The sequence below is a fragment of the Hyla sarda genome, chromosome 3, assembly GCF_029499605.1.
Source record: "Hyla sarda isolate aHylSar1 chromosome 3, aHylSar1.hap1, whole genome shotgun sequence".
Taxonomy (NCBI): domain Eukaryota; kingdom Metazoa; phylum Chordata; class Amphibia; order Anura; family Hylidae; genus Hyla; species Hyla sarda.
Genome location: NC_079191.1, coordinates 300,128,343 through 300,150,969, shown reverse-complemented (window position 1 = coordinate 300,150,969; position 22,627 = coordinate 300,128,343). Strand labels below are relative to the sequence as shown.

General features: G+C 43.4%; 1 protein-coding gene across 4 annotated transcripts in view; it reads left to right on the top strand.

Annotated features, from left to right (window-relative positions):
- Nucleotides 1–22,627, top strand: part of LYST (lysosomal trafficking regulator) — a 1,083,863-nt gene that overhangs the window by 49,823 nt on the left and 1,011,413 nt on the right. For all 4 annotated transcript variants that reach the window (XM_056566940.1, XM_056566939.1, XM_056566938.1 and 1 more), the window contains exon 2: nucleotides 14,218–14,407. In XM_056566940.1, the coding sequence (XP_056422915.1) occupies nucleotides 14,218–14,407 (190 nt within the window). The remainder of the gene's footprint in view (nucleotides 1–14,217; nucleotides 14,408–22,627) is intronic.

The window sequence follows — 22,627 nt, the reverse complement described above, 5'->3', positions numbered from 1 at the left end:
GCTGCAGTTAATGAAACTCCTGATGGGGTAAGTAATGTTGGCAGGTGAATTTTGTGCATTTGTTAGCAATGTTGTTGCAGCATTTACAGAGAGGTTTGTTGCACTTGTATGAACCGGTGACATTTGGGGTGTCCAGAAAGGTGGTTTGCTTCTTTGGTGCTTTGAGTTTGCTGGGTGCCAGCATATTTTTGAGGGACCTGTTTTTTCTGAAGGTGATGTTTGGTCTAGGTGGCAGAATGTCTTTAAGGAAGGGGTCCAGCAGGAGAGTTTTCCAATGGTCAGTGATGATCCTTTTGATGAGTTTGTGATCATTATAGGTGGTGATGAAATTGAAGGAGTGGGTTTGCTCAGGTAGGTCATTGTTATTGACTTTAGGTTGGAACAACCCTGCTTCCAGGTCGGACCCCCTCCACATCAGGAGGTGGTCGTCTATATATCGGCTTTACCACCCCAGGAGGGGGCAATAGAGATTGACAGCAGAGTATAGACAGACCTCCTCCCAATGGGATATATACAGGTTAGCCACAGAAGGGGAGAATTTAGCAACCTGTTATTTGAAAAAAGAAAGACCCATTAAATGAAGAGAGAATTTTTTTCAGTGCAAAAAGCAAAACGTTCAATATGTATTGTTATAACAAGGGAGGATAGTTGCTGTACTTTTCCATGTGATGTTTAACAGATGCAATAGCTTTAGCGTTGGGTATGCAGTTATATAGTGACGTTACATCACACGACATCCATCTGCTATCTGTATGCCAGGTGAGAGACTCTATTGTTTATAGCAATACTTTTGTGTCTCTAATAGAGTCCATCGTATGTGTCACTAATGGTTGTAGTAAGTGGTCAAGCCATGCTCCAAGATGTTCTAGGAGGTAGTCAATGCCAGCAACAATTGGGTGTAATGGTGGAGGGAAGGTTTCTTTAAAGGAAACCAATCACGAGATTTTACCCTATATAACGGTTGGAAAAGTGTTATATAGGGTAAATTCTTTATCCTCCCCATCCCTGGGAGACTTCCTGCCTGCGGAGATGGGGAGGATATGAACTTATTACGCCGCGGCCTTAAGTAGTCCTGTTGGCGGGGAGCTCTTACCTAATCCAGTCTTCCTCCGGCATCGCATGATAAGTGAGCAGAGCCATGACGCAGCCCTGTCTATCAAGCGCTTCCGGACAAAGACTGGATTAGTTAAGAAGAGCTCCCTGCCCAGGGGATTACTAACGAGCATGGCAGGAGCATTTTTAAGTTAATATCCTCACCATCCCCATAGACAGGAAAATCCCCGGGGATGGGCAGAATAAAATCTCAGGATTGGTTCCCTTTAAGGACTCAGCCCTTTTTATTTTTTTGCAATTCTGACCACTGTCACTTTATGCATTAATAACTCAGGGATGCTTTTACTTTTCATTCTGATTCCGAGATTTTTTCGTGACATATTCTAATTAAACATAGGCCCTCATTTACTATTCTAAACCCGACCTCTTTTGTCGTTTTCTTTTGTCGCATCTTTGTCTGCGCCATGTCGCAGACATCGTGCGCCAGTCTGCGACACCATGCAACATTTTTTCCCGACGGACCCGATGTGGATTCTCCCAAACCCGAAAAAGGGGCGTTACCCGACATTTCTGAGCTTTCCCACGTATTTATTAAGATTTCCAACCCGAATTTGTTGTATTGTTGTGGATTTTTTCCCGACAGCTCAGAGGAACAAAACCAACAAAACCCACGTGCGACAAACAGGATGCGACATAATAATAAATACCAGGGGAAAAAAGCAGTCGGGTAAGAAAGCAAGATAGAAAATCGGGTTGTAAGTCTAAGTAAATGAGGGCCATAGTGGTAAATTTTTGTTGTTTCTTGCATCCATTCTTGGTGATAGATCCCAAAATGTCATGAAAATGTTGCACTTTACTAACTTTGAAACTACATGCTTGTAAGGAAAATGGACATTCCAAATAAATTCTATATTGATTCACATATACAATATGTCTTCTTTATGTTGACATCATTAAGTTGACATGTGTTAACGTTTTGAAGGCATTAGAGGGCTTCAAAGTTTAGCAGCAAGTTTCCACATTTTCACGAAAAATTCAAGACCTGATTTTTTTTTCAGGGGCCTTCCTGTAAGAAAATACCCCATAAATAACCCCATTTTAGAAACTGCACCCCTCAAGGTATTCAAAATGACATTTAGAAAGTTTTAACCCTTTAGGTGATTCACAGGAATAGCAGCAAAGTGAAGGAGAAAAATCTAAATCTCAATTTTTTTACACTAACATATTCAAGTAATCCCATTTTTTTTTTTTTATTTCTACAAGGGATATAGGGAGAAAAAGCCCCCAAACTTGTAGCCCAATTTCTCTTGAGTATGGATATACCTCATGTTGACGTAAAGTGCTTTGCAGGCTTACAACATGGCTCAAGAGGGAAAGGGTAACACTGGGATTTTGGAGAGTCAATTTTGCTGTCATGGTTTTTGGGGTGCATGTTGCATTTAGGAGCCCCCCCCCCCCATGGTGCCAGAACAGCAAAAAAAACAACACATGGCACACTCTTTGGAGAAACTACACCCCTCAAGGAACGTAATAAGGGGTATAGTGAGCCTTAACACCTCACAGGTGTGGGCTTAGGAGTGAGACAACACCAATGAGATTTGAGGCCTAAAGTGGTGATTTGCAATGCAATGCAATGCAATGGCAGGGGTTCTGATATAAAATCTTAAAAAATTTAAAAAAAGTGACAATGTACTCTGGACTAGTACATTGGATTAAGATACTGGGAAATTAAAGTGCGGGAAAGAGATTAAAAATGTAGAACTCCATGGAAGTGTGATACTCCCTGAAGCAATCTATAATGTAGAGACCCGTAAGATTGGGGCAAGTGGGTCCTTCCGAATCCCCCTCCTGTGACACACTCTGCATTTGTTTTTGTTTTTTTTGGAATTACTTTCCAGTGTGGGGGACCTCACCTGGAAAGTGTTGGCCTGGGATGATCCGGGCCCCTATAGTTCCAGAGGTGCTCTGGCTATCTGTTCGGCAGTCACCAAAGATTAGTGTCTTCCTCTTGAAACTGCAGGAATGTCCCTGGATTGCCAGCGTACTGGGACAGTACAAAAGAGTTGTACATGGTAACCTGTACTATGTAGACTGCAACTTGTTTGTACTATGTACATGTTTTCCGCATAACACTATATGGCTTGAGGACTTGATTAGACAGATCAACTCCCCCCCCCCCCCCCCCATATACCGATTGTAGTCCAGAATACAATCAGGCTTGAGGAACAGTCCTGCGGAACCTCGGACAGGGGTGCTGCCGTTGCCATGAATTGTGGACAGCATAAGGACATTCTTCTTATCCTTATACCTGACCAGCAACAGGTTTTCATGGGTAAGGGCACGTGACTCACCCTGGGGAATAAGTGTGTTTAGGGGATGTCCCATAAGAGACCGTGGATCTGGCGGCGAAGGATGTGAACAGAGGGATACTAGTATAAAAGTTATCCACGTAAAGGTGTTAACCCTTATCGAACAGGTGCAAAAGGTCCCAAACTATTTCCCGCTAACGCCCAGAGTGGGGGGACATTCTGGGGGTTCAATACGGCAATCTCGTCCCTCGTACTCTATAAACTTGCAAGTGTACCCTGAGGTACGCCTTCTAAGTGGGAATGTACTGCCGGAAGCTGTCTCCCCTTAACCTCTTAAGGACGCAGGGCGTACCTGTACACCCCGGTCTGAAAGGCGGGGTCGCGTCGTGACCCTGCGTCCTAGCGGCTCGGTCCCGGCGGCTGATGAGAGCCAGGACACTAGGCTAATAGTGTGCGGCCCCGATCGTTGTGCCACACGCTATTAACCCTTTAGACCCGGCGTTCAGTTGATCGACGCGTCTAAAGAAACACAAAATACACTCCCTGCAGCTCAGTCGGACTGATAGGGACCATTGCGGTGAAATCACAATGTCCTGATCAGCTAGAACGTGAGCGGAGGGTGTCTTACCTGCCTCCGGCACATCCGATCGGCGATTGATTGCTCCAAGCCTGAAATCCAGGCTTGAGCAATCGACCGCCGATAACACTGATCATTGTCATGTTAATACATGGCAGTGATCTGTGTGTTTTAATCAGTGTGCAGTATTATAGCCACTAGAGGTGGCTATAACACTGCAAATAAAGTCTGAAAAAAAAGTTAAGATCACTTAAAGGAGAACTCCAGAATATAAAAAATTGTCCCCCATACTGCCAGCAGAAAAAAATAAAGATGTACATACCTTCCTTCACTCCCCGGGGGCCTCCGGTAACCGGCTCTGATCTCCTCCGCGATCCACTTCCTGGTTACTGGTGGTCGGCGAGTCAAACTGCCAATCACCGGCCGCAGCGAAGTCCCCACTCGGCACGCAATAGGCTGAGCGACATTGTGAGAACGCTTCAAGACACACAATTCTTTACTACACCGGCACCTGCTGCCGGGGCCAAAAACGTCTCGCTGCCGCTCAGCCTATCGCCGGCCGAGTTGGGAGTTTGCTGTGGCCGGTGACTGGCTGAGTGCAGTATGACTCGCCGACCACCGGCAACCAGGAAGATGATTGTAGCGGAGACCGGAGACTGTTAGCGAAGCCCCGGGGGAGCGAAGGAAGATATGTACATCTTAATTTTTTTTCTGCCGGCAGTATGGGGGACAATTTTTATATTCTGGAGTTCTCCTTTAACCCCTTCCCTAATAAAAGTAACCATCACCCCCCTCTTTTCCCATTTAAAAAGAAAATATTTCAAATAAAAATATATGTGGCATCGCCGCGTGCGTAAATGTTTGAACTCTAAAAATATATTAATTAATTAAACCGCATAGTCAATGGCGTACACGTAAAAAAATTCCAAAGTCCAAAATTGCGTATTTTTGATCACTTTTTATATCATGAAGAAAAAAATTAAAAGTGATTTAAAAAGTCTGATAAATACAAAAATGGTACTGCTAAAAATTCCAGCTCATGGCGCTAAAAATTAGCCCTCATACCGCCCCGTACACGGAAAAATAAGTGTTATGGGTCAAAAATAACGATTTTAAACACATTCATTTTCGTGCATGTAGTTATGATTTTTTCCAGAAGTAAGACAAAATCAAACTTATAGAAGTAGGGTATCATTCTAATCGTATGGACCTACACAATAAAGGAAAGGTGTAATTTTTACCAAAAAATGCACTGTGTAGAAACGGAAGCCCCCAAAATTTACCAAAATGGCATATTTTCTTTAATTTTGTCGCACAATGAATTAGTTTTCCTGTTTTGCCGTTTCGTCACTGCAAAGTAGAATTGGTGGCGCAAAAAATAAGCCATAGTATGGAATTATAGGTGCAAAAATGACTTTTAAATGGGGAGGAAAAACGAAAGTGGAAAAACCAAATTCCTTAAGGGGTTAAAGCAGATGAGAGACTCATCAATAGAGACCTCCCTCCCAGGGACATAGGCCTCTCAAAATTTGGCCCCGAATTGTTTGACTGGCCCGATCTTATACAGGTGGTTATGCCGCGTTATCAGCTTATGCAAACCTTTCCGAATGGCTTCAAACTGGGAAGTGTCATGGCCATACTGTATAGTGGGGTCTGGTAGAGGACGTCCCCACTACAGTACTGCCTGACATTGGGTTTTTTAACTATGCCCATATGTAGCACTAGGCCCCAAAATGTCCTCATTTAGGCTGCATCGACTGGCCCATTATGCCTAACTAAAAAGGAGCCTGCGTTTGCGGTGACAAACTGTTGGGCGTACAGGTTTGTCTGGTCAACCATCAGATTGACAGTCGTCACTGAAAAAAAAAGACTACAATATTCCATTTCAGTGAACCCGACAATGTCAATCTTGATTCCTGAGCCGCCGACAAACTCAGGAATCACGGGCTCGTGGTCCGCTGGCTGAGTACATGCAAGATCATCCGCATGGGGCACCAGTGCACTTGGCTGGGGGGGTTGTAGTTGACTAGTACGAGCACCAGGGGGACTCGTACTAGCATGGGACACAGGGTCAGGAGCAGAGGAGGTTTGCAATCCCGCATGGTGGTGTCTCCGCCGCCTTGGTTGCCCGTCATCACTAGAGAAGGGTGCGTAAGATAACAAAAATGTGGCATCATTCTCTCCCTCAATGGCTCTTTCAGTGTCTGAGGCAAATAAGGAATATGCCTTGTCCGCTGAAAACAACCTGCGGGCCATTTCCCTACTCTAATGAGGTAATGAGGGCGGGGGGGAGGGGGGCTTGTAGGGGGGGGGGGAGGGTGTATGTGTTGCATGAGGTGGGTGCTTTACTTTATACCCTACCCCAACCCAGCTCCTAACTGAACAGAAATATAAAATAAAACTAAATTAAAAGAGAGCTTTTTCTTATTTAAAAAAAAGACTTCTAGTGCGTGTGTGTACTTATATACAATTTAAACCTGTCTTTTACATATTTCATGTATTTTTGTTGCCCCCTGTAATTCTACCCACCCCTTCACTGTAAAATAAAATAAAAAACTGTGCTCCAGACTTAAAACTCCACAAACAAAAGGCAATAATATTAATTTGAGGAGTGGGCCGTGAACGAAGTAGCTCCAGCGCTGCAGAATACAAAAATGGGGGTTGCAGACCAAACAGCCCCAGCGCTGCACAATCCCTTATCATGCCCCATCCCAGTTTGAAACTCTGTGTAACCAGTATTATCATAATATTCTATATACAATTGTATCAACTCCACATGTATCAAGTAACTCCTGCGCTACATTGCTGTCACTTCATTAGGACGGTTATGTTTTTCAGTGTTTGCTGAAATGTACTGCAATGTTGCTGAAAATATCGGCTCAAAAATTAAGGGTATCACACTGACTTTTGTTCTTCATATTTTACCTGTACCCCCTCCCCCTTGACCTCGTGACCCGGCGGTACTTTTACTACCTGTACATTTAAAACTGGCAAGTTTTTTTTCTGTAAGAAACAATTAGAGATGAGCAAACTTACAGTAAATTTGATTCGTCACGAACTTCTCTGCTCGGCAGTTGATGACCTTTCCTGCGTAAATTAGTTCAGCCTTCAGATGCTCCGGTGGGCTGGAAAAGGTGGATACATTCCTAGGAAAGAGTCTCCTAGGACTGTATCCACCTTTTCCAGCCCACGGGAGCACCTGAAAGCTGAACTAATTTATGCAGGATAAATCATGAACTGCTGAGCCGAGAAGTTCATGACGAATCAAATTTACTGTAAGTTCGCTCATCTCTAGAAACAATGCCTGACAAAGAATCCGGTCCAGATTCGTAACTTTTAAGTTGCACCTTTCTGAATAAAATAACATTTTGCCTTTTTTAATACATCCTGGCAACACTCATCTTTAAAGGAATGCGCCATCCGGATAGTACTATACTTATTACCTTTTTTCCATAATTCTTAGTCAGGCTGTCTAATAAAACTCTGGTTTTCTTAGCCTGGTATAATTGAGTGAAAAAATTGAGGAGATAAGAATTTTGCTGTGCCCAAAACTCAAAAATAGGTCTAGTTAGGTATAGAAGAGTTTGGGATAAATGACTCTCAATAGTAGGTAGCAATACCTTTTTTTGTTCTTTCTTTTCTTCTAGCTCCAGTGGTCGGGTGTGGGGGTTATGGTGCATTATTGGGGGTATGGATATTCTTCGAGGGATTATGTATTTAATTATTTTATATATATATATATATATATATATATATATATATATATATATATATATATATATATATATTTATTTATTTCTATAATACACAGGGGTGTGGAAATGTAATAAAAAAACTACTTGTCCATGTGACTAAAACAAAGCAAAATCTACTTGTCCCTCATGACGATCCACTTGTCCGGGCCATTTTTCGCTTTTACACTCACGTTTTTTTCCTCCTTGCCCTATAATAGTCATAACTACCTACTATAATGATACCTTTTAATTTTTCCCAAACATATTCTCCGGAAAAAAACCTAAATGTTGAAGTGAAATTGAAATAGTAATAGATAATTTTGCAAATTTGGTGGTTTTCTTTTCTACACCATTTGCCTTGTGGTTGAGAATACCATGTTATTTTCATACTTAACCCCTTAAGGACATAGGGCGTATCCATACGCCCCCGTTTCCAAGTCCTTAAGGACCGAGGGCGTATGGATACGCCCTGAGCATTTCCGGCCCCCGCCGCTAGCCGGAGGGGAGCCGGAGCCGGATGCCTGCTGAAATCGTTCAGCAGGCATCCCGGCATATCGCCCAGGGGGGTCATTATGCCCCCCCATGTCGGCGATTGCCGCAGATCGCTGGACAATTCAGTCCAGCGATCTGCGGCGGATTCCGGGTCAATCGGGTCTCAAGTGACCCGATGACCCGGAATTACTGGCTGATCGGGGCCGTCAGAGACGGCCCCGAACAGCCAGAGCCAGCAGGGGTGAGGTGGCACTGGTGCCAACTCACGATCGCCCTGATTCGTCGGCTGGATTCCCGGCTGACCAATCAGGGCGCCTGCTGCGGTTGTCACTCCCGCAACCCGCTCCGCCCCTCTTCCGGAGGACGTGAGCGGGTGCGGGAAGACGACCCCCGGTGCTGGGGACCCCGATCCTGTTGGGACTGGGGCCCCAGGAGCGACGGTGGCGGCGAGGGACTGACCTGTGCGGCAGCATCGTGGAGCAGCAGCAGGAGGTGAGTGACAGCCTCCTGCTGTTGATTAGCAACAGCTCCCAGCATGCAAAAAGGGCATGCTGGGAGCTGTAGTTATGCAACAGCAGGAGGCAGACCACCACAACTCCCAGCATGCCCTTATGGGCATGCTGAGACTTGTAGTTTTGCAACAGCTGGAGGCACATTCTTTCTATGGAAAAGTGTACCTTCAGCTGTTGTGTAACTACAACTCCCAGCTTGCACAATCAGCTAAAGTGCATGCTGGGAGTTGTAGTGGTGCATCTGGTTGCATAACTACAACTCCCAGCATGCCCGTTGGCTGTCGGTGACTGCTGAGAGTTGTAGTTTTGCAACAGCTGAAGGCACACTGAGTTAAGTAGCAAACCAGTGTGTCTCCAGCTGTTGCATAACTACAATCCCCAGCATCCCCAGCCAATGTAGTATGCCTCCGGCTGTTGCATAACTACAAGACCCAGCATGCCCTTCCGCTGTCTGTACATGCTGGGGGTTGTAGCTTTTGCAACAGCTGAAAGCACACTGGTTGCAAAACACTGAGTTTGTTACCAAACTCAGTGTTTCACAACCTGTGTGTCTCCAGCTGTTGCAAAACTACAACTCCCAGCATGCACTGATAGACCGTACATGCTGGGAATTGTAGTTTTGAACAGCTGGAGGTATTTATCCCCCCCCCCATGTGAACGTACATGGTACACTCACATGGGCCTGAGGATTACAGTAAGTATCCGGCTGCAAGTTTGAGTTGCGGCAAATTTTCTGCCGCTGCTCAAACTGCCAGCGAGATATTACTGTGAACCCCCCGCCCATGCGACTGTACCCTAAAAACACTACACTACACTAACACAAAATAAAATAAAAAGTAAAAACACTACATATACACATACCCCTACACAGCCCCCCTCCCCAATAAAAATGAAAAACGTCTGGTACGCCACTGTTTCCAAAACGGAGCCTCCAGCGGTTGCAAAACTACAACTCCCAGCATCCACTGATAGACCGTACATTCTGAGAGTTGTAGTTTTGCAACAGCTGGAGGTATTTCCCCCAACCCCCCCCCCCCCCCCCCCCCCCATGTGAACGTTCAGGGTACACTCACATGGGAGGAGGATTACAGCAAGTATCCGGCTGCAAGTTTGAGCTGCGGCAAATTTTCTGCTGCAGCTCAAGCTGCCAGCGAGAAACTACTGTGAACCCCCGCCCGTGCGACTGTACCCTAAAAACACTACACTAACACAAAATAAAAAGTCAAAAACACTACATATACACTTACCCCTACACAGCCCCCCTCCCCAATAAAAATGAAAAACGTCTGGTACGCCACTGTTTCCAAAACGGAGCCTCCAGCGGTTGCAAAACTACAACTCCCAGCATCCACTGATAGACCGTACATTCTGAGAGTTGTAGTTTTGCAACAGCTGGAGGTATTTCCCCCAACCCCCCCCCCCCCCCCCCCATGTGAACGTTCAGGGTACACTCACATGGGAGGAGGATTACAGCAAGTATCCGGCTGCAAGTTTGAGCTGCGGCAAATTTTCTGCTGCAGCTCAAGCTGCCAGCGAGAAACTACTGTGAACCCCCGCCCGTGCGACTGTACCCTAAAAACACTACACTAACACAAAATAAAAAGTCAAAAACACTACATATACACTTACCCCTACACAGCCCCCCTCCCCAATAAAAATGAAAAACGTCTGGTACGCCACTGTTTCCAGAACGCATGCTGGGAGTTTTACAACAGCTGGAGGCACCCTGTTTGGGAATCACTGGCGTAGAATACCCCTATGTCCACCCCTATGCAAGTCCCTAATTTAGGCCTCAAATGCGCATGGTGCTCTCACTTTGGAGCCCTGTCGTATTTCAAGGCAACAGTTTAGGGTCACATATGGGGTATCGCCGTACTCGGGAGAAATTGGGCTTCAAATTTTGGGGGTGATTTTCTGCTATTACCCTTTTTAAAAATTTTAAATTTTTGGGAAAACAAGCATTTTAGGTAAAAAAAAAAAATTTTTTTTACATATACAAAAGTCATGAAACACCTGTGGGGTATAAAGGTTCACTTAACGCCTTGTTACGTTCCCCGAGGGGTCTAGTTTCCAAAATGGTATGCCATGTGTTTTTTTTTTTTTTTGCTGTTCTGGCACCATAGGGGCTTCCTAAATGCGGCATGCCCCCAGAGCAAAATTTGCTTTCAAAAAGCCAAATGTGACTCCTTCTCTTGAGACCTGTAGTGCGCCAGCAGAGCACTTTTCACCCCCATATGGGGTGTTTTCTGAATCGGGAGAAATTGGGCTTCAAATTTTGGGGGGTGTTTTCTGCTATTACCCTTTTTAAAAATGTAAAAATTTTGGGAAACCAAGCATTTTAGGTAAAAAAAAAAATGTTTTTTTCACATATGCAAAAGTCGTGAAACACCTGTGGGGTATTAAGGTTCACTTTACCCCTTGTTACGTTCCCTGAGGGGTCTAGTTTCCAAAATGGTATGCCATGTTTTTTTTTTTTTGCTGTCCTGGCACCATAGGGGCTTCCTAAAGGTGACATGCCCCCCAAAAACCATTTGTCGCTCCTTCCCTTCTGAGCCCTCTACTGCGCCCACTGAACAATTAACATAGACATATGAGGTATGTGCTTACTCGAAAGAAATTGGGTTTCAAATATAAGTAAAAATTTTCTCCTTTTTATCCCTTGCAAAAATGTTTACAAGAACATGCGAATGTAAAAAATGAAGATTTTGAATTTTCTCCTTCACTTTGCTGCTATTCCTGTGAAACACCTAAAGGGTTAATACACTTACTGAATATCATTTTGAATACTTTGGGGGGTGTAGTTTTTATAATGTGGTCTTTTATGGGGTATTTCTAATATGAAGACCCTTCAAGTCCACTTCAAACCTGAACTGGTCCATGAAAAATAGCGAGTTTGAAAATTTTGTGAAAAATTGTAAAATTGCTGCTGAACTTTGAAGCCCTCTGGTGTCTTCCAAAAGTAAAAACTCATAAATTTTATGATGCAAACATAAAGTAGACATATTGTATATGTGAACCCCAAAAAAAATTATTATGAATATCCATTTTCCTTACAAGCAGAGAGCTTCAAAGTTAGAAAAATGCAAAATTTTCATTTTTTTTCATCAAATTTGGGGATTTTTCACCAAGAAAGGATGCAAGATACCACAAAATTTTACCACTAAGTTAAAGTAGAATATGTCACGAAAAAACTATCTCGGAATCAGAATGATAACTAAAAGCATTCCAGAGTTATTAAAGTTTAAAGTGACAGTGGTCAGAATTGCAAAAAAATGCTCTGGTCCTGAAGGTGAAAAAGGGCTCGGTCCTTAAGGGGTTAAGGCCTGCCTGATCACAGCAATACCAGATTTGTATAGTTTCTCTTAGTGCTGGGCGGTATACCGGTTCATAACGAAAACCGAAATTTTTGTACTGCATGATATAAATTTTTCCCATACCGCAATGCCGGTTGGGCCCCTCCCCCTCGGGAATGTATGAATTATTAACCCAGCGCTACGCTGTCCCCACATCAGGGAACTAATCATGTGACCCGCGAGCGCTGTTCTGCTTCCGCTATATACCGTGGAACCGCCATAAGTTACAAAAATACCGTGATACACATTTTTGATCATACTGCCCAGCTCTAGTTTCTGTCATGTTTTACTAACTTATAATAAATTTTAATAAATAAAAAAATATATAAAATTCCGCAGACCAGGTTGTATGAGTGCTAATCTTTTGCACCATAATGTTTTTTGTATCGGTACCATTTTAGTACTGATCTGACTTTTAAATAGCTTTTAACTTTTTTTCTGAGAAATTATAAAAAATGCAATTTACGTAATTTACCGTAAGGGATACATAATGTTATATATTAATAGTTCGTACAATTATGCATGCAGCGATAATAAATGTTTATTTTTATATATAGTTTTACATGTTTTTATGTAGGAAAAGGGCATCATTTGAACTTTTAACATGTAAGGGGTTTATGTGGGTCTTTTTAAACTTTTATACCTTTTTTTTTTTTTTTTTTTTTTTTTTTTTTTTTTTTTACACTTAATTAGTCCCTTAGGGGACTTTTAGGAGGAATCATTCGATTCCTCATACAGATCAAGAGTTCTTTTGAACTCCATTGATCTGTGTGCTCTGCGCTCCATTGATAGAGCGTGGCTGGACTAGGCTCTATCAGTGACAGTCACTGGACAGCAGGGAACAGAGGTAAGCCCTACGGCTACCTCTATAGTGCATCTCCCCATTGCGATCACACTGCGGGGGGGCCATCTAGCCCACCAGGGAGCATTCACATCTGCTTTTAGATGCCGCTGTCAGCTTGACAGCGGTGATCTAAAGGGTTAATAGCCAGCCGCGGCGTTCACCGCATGCTGGCTATTAGCTTCCGCCTGCGGCTGCCGAAAGAAGGGGGGCTGCAGAGTATGGAGCAGTCACGAATGCGGAGCCTGCTCCATTCACCCCTCTGAGCGGCGCTGTGCTTGCTGGGTTTTCAGGTCAGGCCCTGCTTGCCCGAAGCAGGGCTAAGAGCCTGAAAAATTCACCTGCTCGACGCCCGGAACTGCATGTCCCGGGCGTTAGGCAAAACAAATTCCACATCCCTGAATACGTGGGTGTGTTTGTATATATGTCAAGTTGTATTGTGCTTTGTTTAAAAAGAAAATAAAGCATTAACCCCCCCCCCCCCAAAAAAAAAAACAAAAAACACAATTCACAATTCTTTTCATATGATGGAGGAAACCAAGCAAAAAATGTTCTAGGAGGCGCTGCTCAGTGTAAAGGCAATTACGACCACAGGCAAGCGCAGGGCAACATGTAGTTTTATTCTGTACAATTTGAAAAGTGCATTTCGACCCTTTACTGTGCCTTCCTTAGGTCCATCAGATATAAATACCCCAGAGGACTGTAAAAACAAGCCGGGCTGCTGGTCTGAAACAAGGTGCATTTTTAAGTGGTACAGTAAAAGAAATGCATGAAACCATGGGTATCGTTTTAATCATATTGACAACAGAATAAAGATGAAGGCCCTGATTTACTATTGTGAACCCGACCTGCTTTTTGTCAGGATGTGCGCCACGATTCAGAATTTGTGACGCAATGCGCCAAAATAATCCTACATACATGAAAAAGGGGTACTGACAGCCAAATGTGTTTGGTCGACTGGGAAAAGGGGTATGTTCTCACAACCTAACCTGTGAATAAAAGGCTAGAAAAAAAGAGGGTCAGAAATGTACCAACCTTTGTGTCCACATAGGACTGCAGCTAACTGTAAGGGGGGGGGGGGCATCTACTGTGTCCAGTGAATTCACACACTTTTTGGTAATGGAGATTGGACCCTTACATGTGCAGCATAGTCTGACGACAGATCCACTTTAAAATGGTATGTGCTATGAAAAATAATCCATCATGCATCCCTGGTCTTTTACTTGCCATAAGGTTGCCTACTTTTATTGAATCATTGCGAAGTTATGCATAAGCATGTTGCACGTCTATGTTAAATACTCTGTATTTTGTAGTATACTATGAAACTTTTTTTCTCTTTGTTCTAGATTAATCATGAATGCTTACTGCAATGACACTGCTAGAGAATTTTTGTCTGATGTTAGTAAGCTTTGTAGTGACGATGGGGAGATTAGGGATGATGAAGAGGAAGAAAGCCATATAGCAGTGCTTGTGGATTACCTTATGAATGGACAAGGATGTTTGCTACTTGCCACACTCAATAAAACTGTTGATCAGGTATGTTCTATTTCTTGAGTAATTTCCTTTCCTTTACAGGCTTGACTGCCCTTATGGAATATACAATGGTTGCAATGTATGTTGTAGGTATATTTAGGAATGATTCCCCATGTGTACCTTCCATGTCTCTGATGTATGCATATAATACAAATATTGTTTATAAGATGTCATGTTAAAGAATATACATAAATCAAAAAACATACCTTTGTGTATATAGTGTGTATATATACACACACACAGTACAGACCAAAAGTTTGCACACACCTTCTCATTCAAAGAGTTTTCTTTATTTTCATGACTATGAAAATTGTATATTCACACTGAAGGCATCAAAACTGTGAATTAACACGTGGAATTATAGACATAACATAAGTGTGAAACAACTGAAAATGTCATATTCTAGGTTCTTCCAAGTAGCCACCTTTTTGCTTTGATTACTGCTTTGCATACTCTTGGCATTCTCTTGATGATGAGCTTCAAGAGGTAGTCACCTGAAATGGTCTTCCAACAGTCTTGAAGGAGTTCCCAGAGATGCTTAGAACTTGCTAGCCCTTTCGCCTTCATTGGGTTCAGGTCCGGTGACTGTGGAGGCCAGGTCATCTAGCGCAGCACCCAATCACTCTCCTTCTTTGTCAAATAGCCCTTACACAGCCTGGAGGTGTGTTTGGGGTCATTGTCCTGTTGAAAAATAAATGATGGGCCAACTAAACGCAAACCGGATGGAATAGCATGCCACTGCAAGATGCTGTGGTAGCCATGCTGTTTCAGTATGCCTTCAATTTTTAATAAATCCCCAACAGTGTCACCAGCAAAGCTCACCCACACAATCACACCTCCTCCTCCATGCTTCACGGTGGGAGCCAGGCATGTAGAGTCCATCCTTTTCTGCGTCGCACAAAGACACGGTGGTTGAAACCAAAGATCTGAAATTTTGACTCATCAGACCAAAGCACAGATATCCACTGGTATAATGTCCATTCCTTGTGTTCTTTAGCCCAAACAAGTCTCTTCTGCTTGTTGCCTGTCCTTAGCAGTGGTTTCCTAGCAGATATTCTACCATGAAGGCCTGATTCACAAAGTCTCCTCTTAACAGTTGTTCTAGAGATGTGTCTGCTGCTAGAACTCTGTGTGGCATTGACCTAATCTCTAATCTGAGCTGATGTTAACCTGTGATTTCTGAGGCTGGTGACTCTGATGAACTTACCCTCTGTAGCAGAGGTGACTCTTGGTCTTCCTTTCCTGGGGCGGTCCGCATGTGAGCCAGTTTCTTTGTAGCTCTTGATGGCTTTTGTGACTGCACTTGGGGACACTTTCCACCTAGAATGACATATTTTCAGTTGTTTCACACGTTTTTGTTATGTCTATAATTCCACATGTGTTAATTCATAGTTTTGATGCCTTCAGTGTGAATCTAAAATTTTCATAGTAATGAAAATAAAGAAAACTTTGAATGAGGTGTGTCAAAACTTTTGGTCTGTACTGTATGCATGTGTGTATATATATATATACATATATATATATATATATATATATATATATATATATATATATATATATATATATATATATATATATACATATACACACACACACACACACACACACACACACACACACACACACACACACACAGCCGTAAATGTTGGCACCCCTGAAATTTTTCTAGAAAATGAAACATTTCTCACAGAAAAGGATTGCAGTAGCACATGTTTTGCTATACACATGTTTATTCCCTGTGTGTGTATTGGAACTACCGTATATACTCGAGTATAAGCCGACCCGAATATAAGCCGAGGCCCCTAATTTCACCCCAAAATCCCAGGAAAAGTTATTGACTCGGGTATAAGCCTAGGGTGGGAAATACATCATCCCCCCTGTCATCATCCTGACCCCAGTCATTAACACCCTCATCATCACCCTGTCATCATCCCCTTGTCATCATCCCACATCCCCTTGTCATCATCCCACACCCCCCCCCTTCATCATCCCCTTGTCATCATCCCACACCCCCCCTTCATCATCCCCTTTCCATAATCCTCCCCCCCCCTTAATCATCCCCTTGTCATCATCACCACGTCATCAGCCCCCCCCACCTTCATCATCACCGCTTGTCAATGTCTGATACAGTGGTCTTCAACCTGCGGACCTCCAGATGTTTCAAAACTACAACTCCCAGCAAGCCCGGGCAGCCATCGGCTGTGAGTTGTAGTTTTGAAACCTCTGAAGGTCCGCAGGTTGAAGACCACTGTGGCCTTTGACATCATCCAGCCCCCCCTTTCAGCCCCTTTTGTACTCACATTAGGGTGCGCTGGTACGGTGCTGCAGGACTGTCCGGTGTGGAGGTAGTCTGGTGGGATAGTGTTTCCGGGCTGTCCATCTTCACCGGGGGGCCTCTTCTCCGTGCTTCGGGCCCGGAATAGAGGCGTTGCCTTGACGATGACGCAGAGGGACGTTGGTAATGAACGTCGCTCTGCGTCGTCGTCAAGGCAACGTGACTATTCCGGGGCCGGGCTCGGAGAAGAGGCCCCCCCCCCCCGGTGAAGATGGCAGTCCGGAACCACTATCCCACCGGACGACCTCCCCACCGGACAGTCCTGCAGCACCGGACCAGCGCACTCTAATGTCCCGCTGAGCGGAGGAGAGTACAGAACTAAAGGGGGTGAGAGGGGGGGGGGGGCTGGATGATGCCCAGGCTTGCTGGGAGTTGTAGTTTTGAAACATCTGGAGGTCTGCAGGTTGAAGACCACTGAGGGCGGAGAGTTCACTCGAGTATAAGCCGAGGGGGGTGTTTTCAGCACGAAAAATCGTGCTGAAAAATTCGGCTTATACTAGAGTATATACGGTAAACCAAAAAAGGAGGAAAAAAGCTAATTGGACATAATTAAATACCAAACTCCAAAAATGGACTGGACAAAATTGGCACCCCTTCAAAATTGTGGAAAAATAAGATTTTCAAGCATGTGATGCTTCTTTAACCCCTTGGGGACGGAACCCATTTTGACCCCAAGGACGGGAGCATTTTTTTTTCAAATCTGACTGCTGTCACTTTATGCATGAATAACTCAGTAATGCTTTTACTTACAAATTTGATTCTGAGATTTTTTTTGTGACATATTCGACTTTTAGTGGTAAATTTTCGTCAATACTTGCTACATTTCTTGGTGAAAAATTTGAAAAATTAGCATTTTTCTAACTTTGAAATTCTCTGCTTGTAAGGAAAATGAACATGCCAAATAAATTATATATTGATTCACATATGCAATATGTCTCCAAGAATAGCAGTAAAGTGAGAGAGAAAATTCAATATCTCAAATTTTTACACTAACATGTTATTGTAGCCCCATTTTTTTCATTTTCACCAGGGGTAAAAAGTGAAAAAGCCCCCCAAAATTTGTAATTCAATTTCTCTCGAGTAAGAAAACCCCTCATGTGGATGGTAAATGCTCTGCGAGCACACTACAGGGCTCAGAATGGAAGCAGCGACAATGGGATTTTGGAGAGGGAATTTTGCTGTTATGGTTTTTGGGGGGCATGTCACATTTAGGAAGCCCCCTTGGTGCCAGAACAGCAAAAAATAAAAATAAAAAAAAACACATGGCATACTATTTTGGAAACTACACCCATCAAGGAACATAACAAGGGGTAAAGTGAGCCTTGATTACCCACAGGTGATAGACGAACTTTCATTAAAGTGGGAAATGAAAAGGAAAAATTTGATTTTTTTTTTTTTTTTTTTTTTCAATAAAATGCTGGTGTTACCCCAGTTCTTTGACTGGCTTTTTCAGTATGAAATACTGAAATTTTTTTAATGAATGCAATTGCAAAACCTATTGGTTTTGCATGCTTTACAACATATCAAAAGTTTTTGTATCTGACAGTGCCCATTTATGTACTGGGACACGAGGGCGTACCTGTACACCCTCCGTCCTCAACAGGTTAAACTTACCTGGGGCAAGTAACACGTGTGGGCAATATAAAAATCACACATATAAAAAGGAGAGATGTTCACTTAGTATTTGCATTGTGTGCGTGTGCCACATTAAGCATGGACAACAGAAAGAGGAGGAGAGAACTGTCTGAGGACTTAAGAACCAAAATTATGGAAAAATATCAACAATCTCAAGGTTACAAGTCCATCTGTAGATATCTAGATTTGCCTTTGTCCAAAGTGCGCAACATTATCAAGAAGTTTGCAACCCATGGCACAGTAGCTAATCTCCCTGGGCATGGACGGAAGAGAAAAATTGATGAAAGGTGTCAATGCAAGATAGTCCGGATGGTGGATAAGCAGCCCCAAACAAGTTCCAAATATATTAAATCTGTCCCGCAGGCTTAGGGTGCATCAGTGTCATGGCGAACTATCCGTCGACATTTAAATGAAATGAAATGCTATGGCAGGAGACTCAGGAGGACCCCACTGCAGACAGACATTAAAAAGCAAGACTACATTTTGCCAAAATTAACTTGAATAAGCCAAAATCCTTATGGGAAAAAGTCTTGTGGACAGATGAGACCAAGATAGAGCTTTTTGGTAAAGCACATCATTCTACTGTTTACTGAAACGAAATGAGGCCTACAAAGAAAAGAACACAATACCTACAGTGAAATATGATGGAAGTTCAATGATATTTTGGGGTTGTTTTGCTGCCTCTGGCACTTGGTGTCTTGAATGTGTGCTAGGCATCATGAAATGGAGGATTACCAATGGATTTTGGGTCGCACTGTACAGCCCAGTGTCAGAAAGTTGGGTTTACGTCCGAGACCTTGGGTCTTACAGCAGGGCAATGACCCCGAAAATATGTCAAAAAGCACCCAGAAATGGATGGCAACAAAGCGCTGGAGAATTCTGAATGAAGTAGCCAGCAATGAGTCCAGAATTAAATCTAATTGAACCACTGTGGAGAGATCACAAAATTGCTGTTGGGGAAAGGCACCCTTCCAGTAAGAGACCTGGAGCAGTTTGTAAAGGAAGAGTAGTCCAACATTGTGGCTGAGAGGTGTGAGAAGCTTATTGATGGTTATTGGAAAAAATTACTAAAATCAGTCGCTTCCTAAGGGTGTGCAACCAAATATTAAGTTATGGGTGCCAATAATTTTGTCCAGGCAATTTTTGGAGTTTGGTGTGACATTATGTCCAATTTGTTATTTTTCCTTCTTTTTTTGGTTTAGTTCCAATACACATAAAGGGAATAAACATGTGTATAGCAAAACATGTTAGTTCAATCCTTTTCTGTGAGAAATACTTCATTTTCTAGAAAAATGTCAGCAGTGCCAACATTTACAGCCGTGTGTGTATAAAAAGAGGCATGGACTCGAGGGACAGGGACATAATACTCCCCCTTTATAAAGCATTGGTACGGCCTCACCTGGAATATGCTGCTCAGTTTTGGTCACCTGTTCATTAAAGGGACACTGCGGAGTTGGAAAGGGTGCAGAGACGCGCGACTAAACTAATATGGGGCATGGAACATCTTAGCTATGAGGAGCGATTAAAGGAGGTACAATTGTTTAGTCTTGAGACGTTTAAGGGGGGGATATGATAAACGTATATAAGTATATAAATGGCCCATACAAAAAATATGGAGAAAAACTGTTCCAGGTTAAACCCCCCCCAAAGAACGAGGGGGCACTCCCTCTGTCTGGAGAAGAAAAGGTTTAGTCTAAAGGGGCGACACGCCTTCTTTACCGTGAGGACTGTGAATTTATGGAACGGTCTACCTCAGGAACTGGTCACAGCAGGAACAATTAACAGCTTTAAAACAGGGATAGATACATTCCTGGAACAAAATAACATTAATGCTTATGCAGAATTATAAAACTACATCCCTTTCCCTTATCCCCTTACACCCTTCCCTTCAATTCCCTGGTTGGTCTTGATGGACGTATGTCTTTTTTCAACCATGCTAACTGTGTGAGTGTGTGTGTGTGTGTGTATATATCTATCTATCTATCTATCTATCTCTCTATCTCTCTCTCTATCTATCTCTCTCTCTCTCTCCCTCTCTCTCTCTCTCTCTCTCTCTCTCTCTCTCTCTATCTCTCTCATCTATCTCTCTCTCTCTCATCTATCTATCTATCTCTCTCTCTCTCTCTCTATCTCTCTCTATCTCTCTCTCTCTATCTCTATCTATCTCTCTATCTATCTCTCTATCTATCTCTCTCTCATCTCTCTCTCTCTATCTCTCTCTATCTCTCTCTATCTCTCTCTCTCTATCTCTCTCTATCTCTCTCTATCTCTCTCTCTATCTCTCTCTCTATCTCTCTCTCTATCTCTCTCTCTCTCTCTCTCTCTCTCTCTCTCTCTCTCTCATTTATCTATCTATCTCTCATCTAATCTCCTGCCCTAGGACAGCAATAGAAATATCAAAGTATACTTGTCTACCTTACTCCCTTCACTCTGTCTTCATGTCTTGACAGCTGGTACACCCTTGCAGCAGATGATTAGTTAAAGCACAACTGTCATTAGTCTTCTACCCACCCCCAGACTACTATCCATGTAGTACTGATGTCATGAAACTAAATACAGCCATACCTTTTGGCTTGGTTTAATCTTTTATCATGTTTAAAATCTTTATTTTCTGTGGTCAGTTGCTGTCGGATAGGCGTGGCTCGGGGCTTAGCGCATCCATAGCGCATGCGCCTCTGCCTCCAACACTGCATATGCGCACGGCGGTGTCAGCTGATGGGAGCCAGCACACGCAGAGAGGAAGCGAGCGCTCGCTCCGCTGGCTGACACCTCCGTGCATGTGCTGTGTTGGAGGCAGAGAGCTTGCCTCTGTTAATTCACTTGCGCTTGTCAGATCAAGCAGGGGCGCATGTGCTGTGGATCGCTGTGTCTTTATTACGAGGCAATCCCAGCACTGACAGAGAGGATAGGCGTGGCGAAGGCGGGGCTTTGTGAACACCAAGCCACACCTATCCGTCTGTGAGTGGCCACAGAAAATAAAGATTTTAAACATGATAACAAATAAAATAAAGCCATACCTTTTTTGGCTGCGCTTTTTTTTAATGATATGAGTACTATATTGGTAGTAGTCTGGGGGTGAAAAAAATAGTGACAGTTGCGCTTTAAGCATACCGCCGCTTCTGAAGTGTTCAGCAGGGGACTGGAAGACCTCACAGGGAGGTCCCCGAGGGAGCATGTAATTTTTTTAATTATAATTTTGGCCCAAACACAGTGGGAGAGAATTTTTTGTATCCAGAATACCCCTTTAACTCCATAGCGCACCCTGATGTACATCATGGTGAACGCTAACTTCAAAGCAGCACAATACACGTGTACATCATTGGGTAATCCAGTGTGCTTAGAAGAGGAGCGCATGTGATCAGAGGTGACTGCCGCAACTGCCAAGACTGAAGCAGAACATGCTGAGGTTAGCACTGACTGCTGCATCTATTGGATTGCCAGGGAAAGGGGCTCCCCCTGATTCCCATCGGTGATTCTGCAGTGTGATCATTGGGTCTTGATGGTTACCAAGGCAATCAGATGCCAAATCGTGGTTTCGTGACTTCTATGTTGGGAAGCCATTGAGATCCATCTGCAGCCCTGGTCTCGCGGGCTAACTGTCCAATACTGAGGTATAGGTACTGTGCTTGCGATAAGAATATCTCAGCTTCCATTACTCTTATGTAATAGGCATGGTTATTTTATCCCAATTGCTGACGTAAAAAAATACACGCAAAGTTTTCTAATTTTGGTCATCTTGCTTGATGTGGAATAAAAAATGGTAGCATGTATCGCATAAATCCCTTCTGGACAAAAATTTGCCCTTAAGAACCATGGACGTGTATACACATCCAGGGTGGATGAACGTTCCTGCACCTAGACAAGTATACACGTCCATTAATCTCGTGGGTACTGCCCAGTGTACCCACTAGATCTTGGCAGTGTCTCAGCTATAACACACAGCAAGGACCCTGCCTCACAGTTTAACCCTTGCAGCCGCGGTCATAAGCAACCTCTAGCTGTAAGTGGTTTGACAGAGGGAGCTCCCTCTATCTCTCCAGCAATACCCCGCAATACAATTGCGTGGTGCTGAGGCTTACCTTGGCTGCCAAGGGTCTAAAAAAGGCCCCTGGGTCTGCCCTTGGTAGTTGCCTGTATTAGGACCTAGAGTCCTAATGTGTTGCCTGTCTGTGTAAAACTGAGTATTCCAAAGCATTAAAAAAAGCTGAGTGTAAAAAAAAAAATTACATTTATTTAATAATTTAATTTAAAAA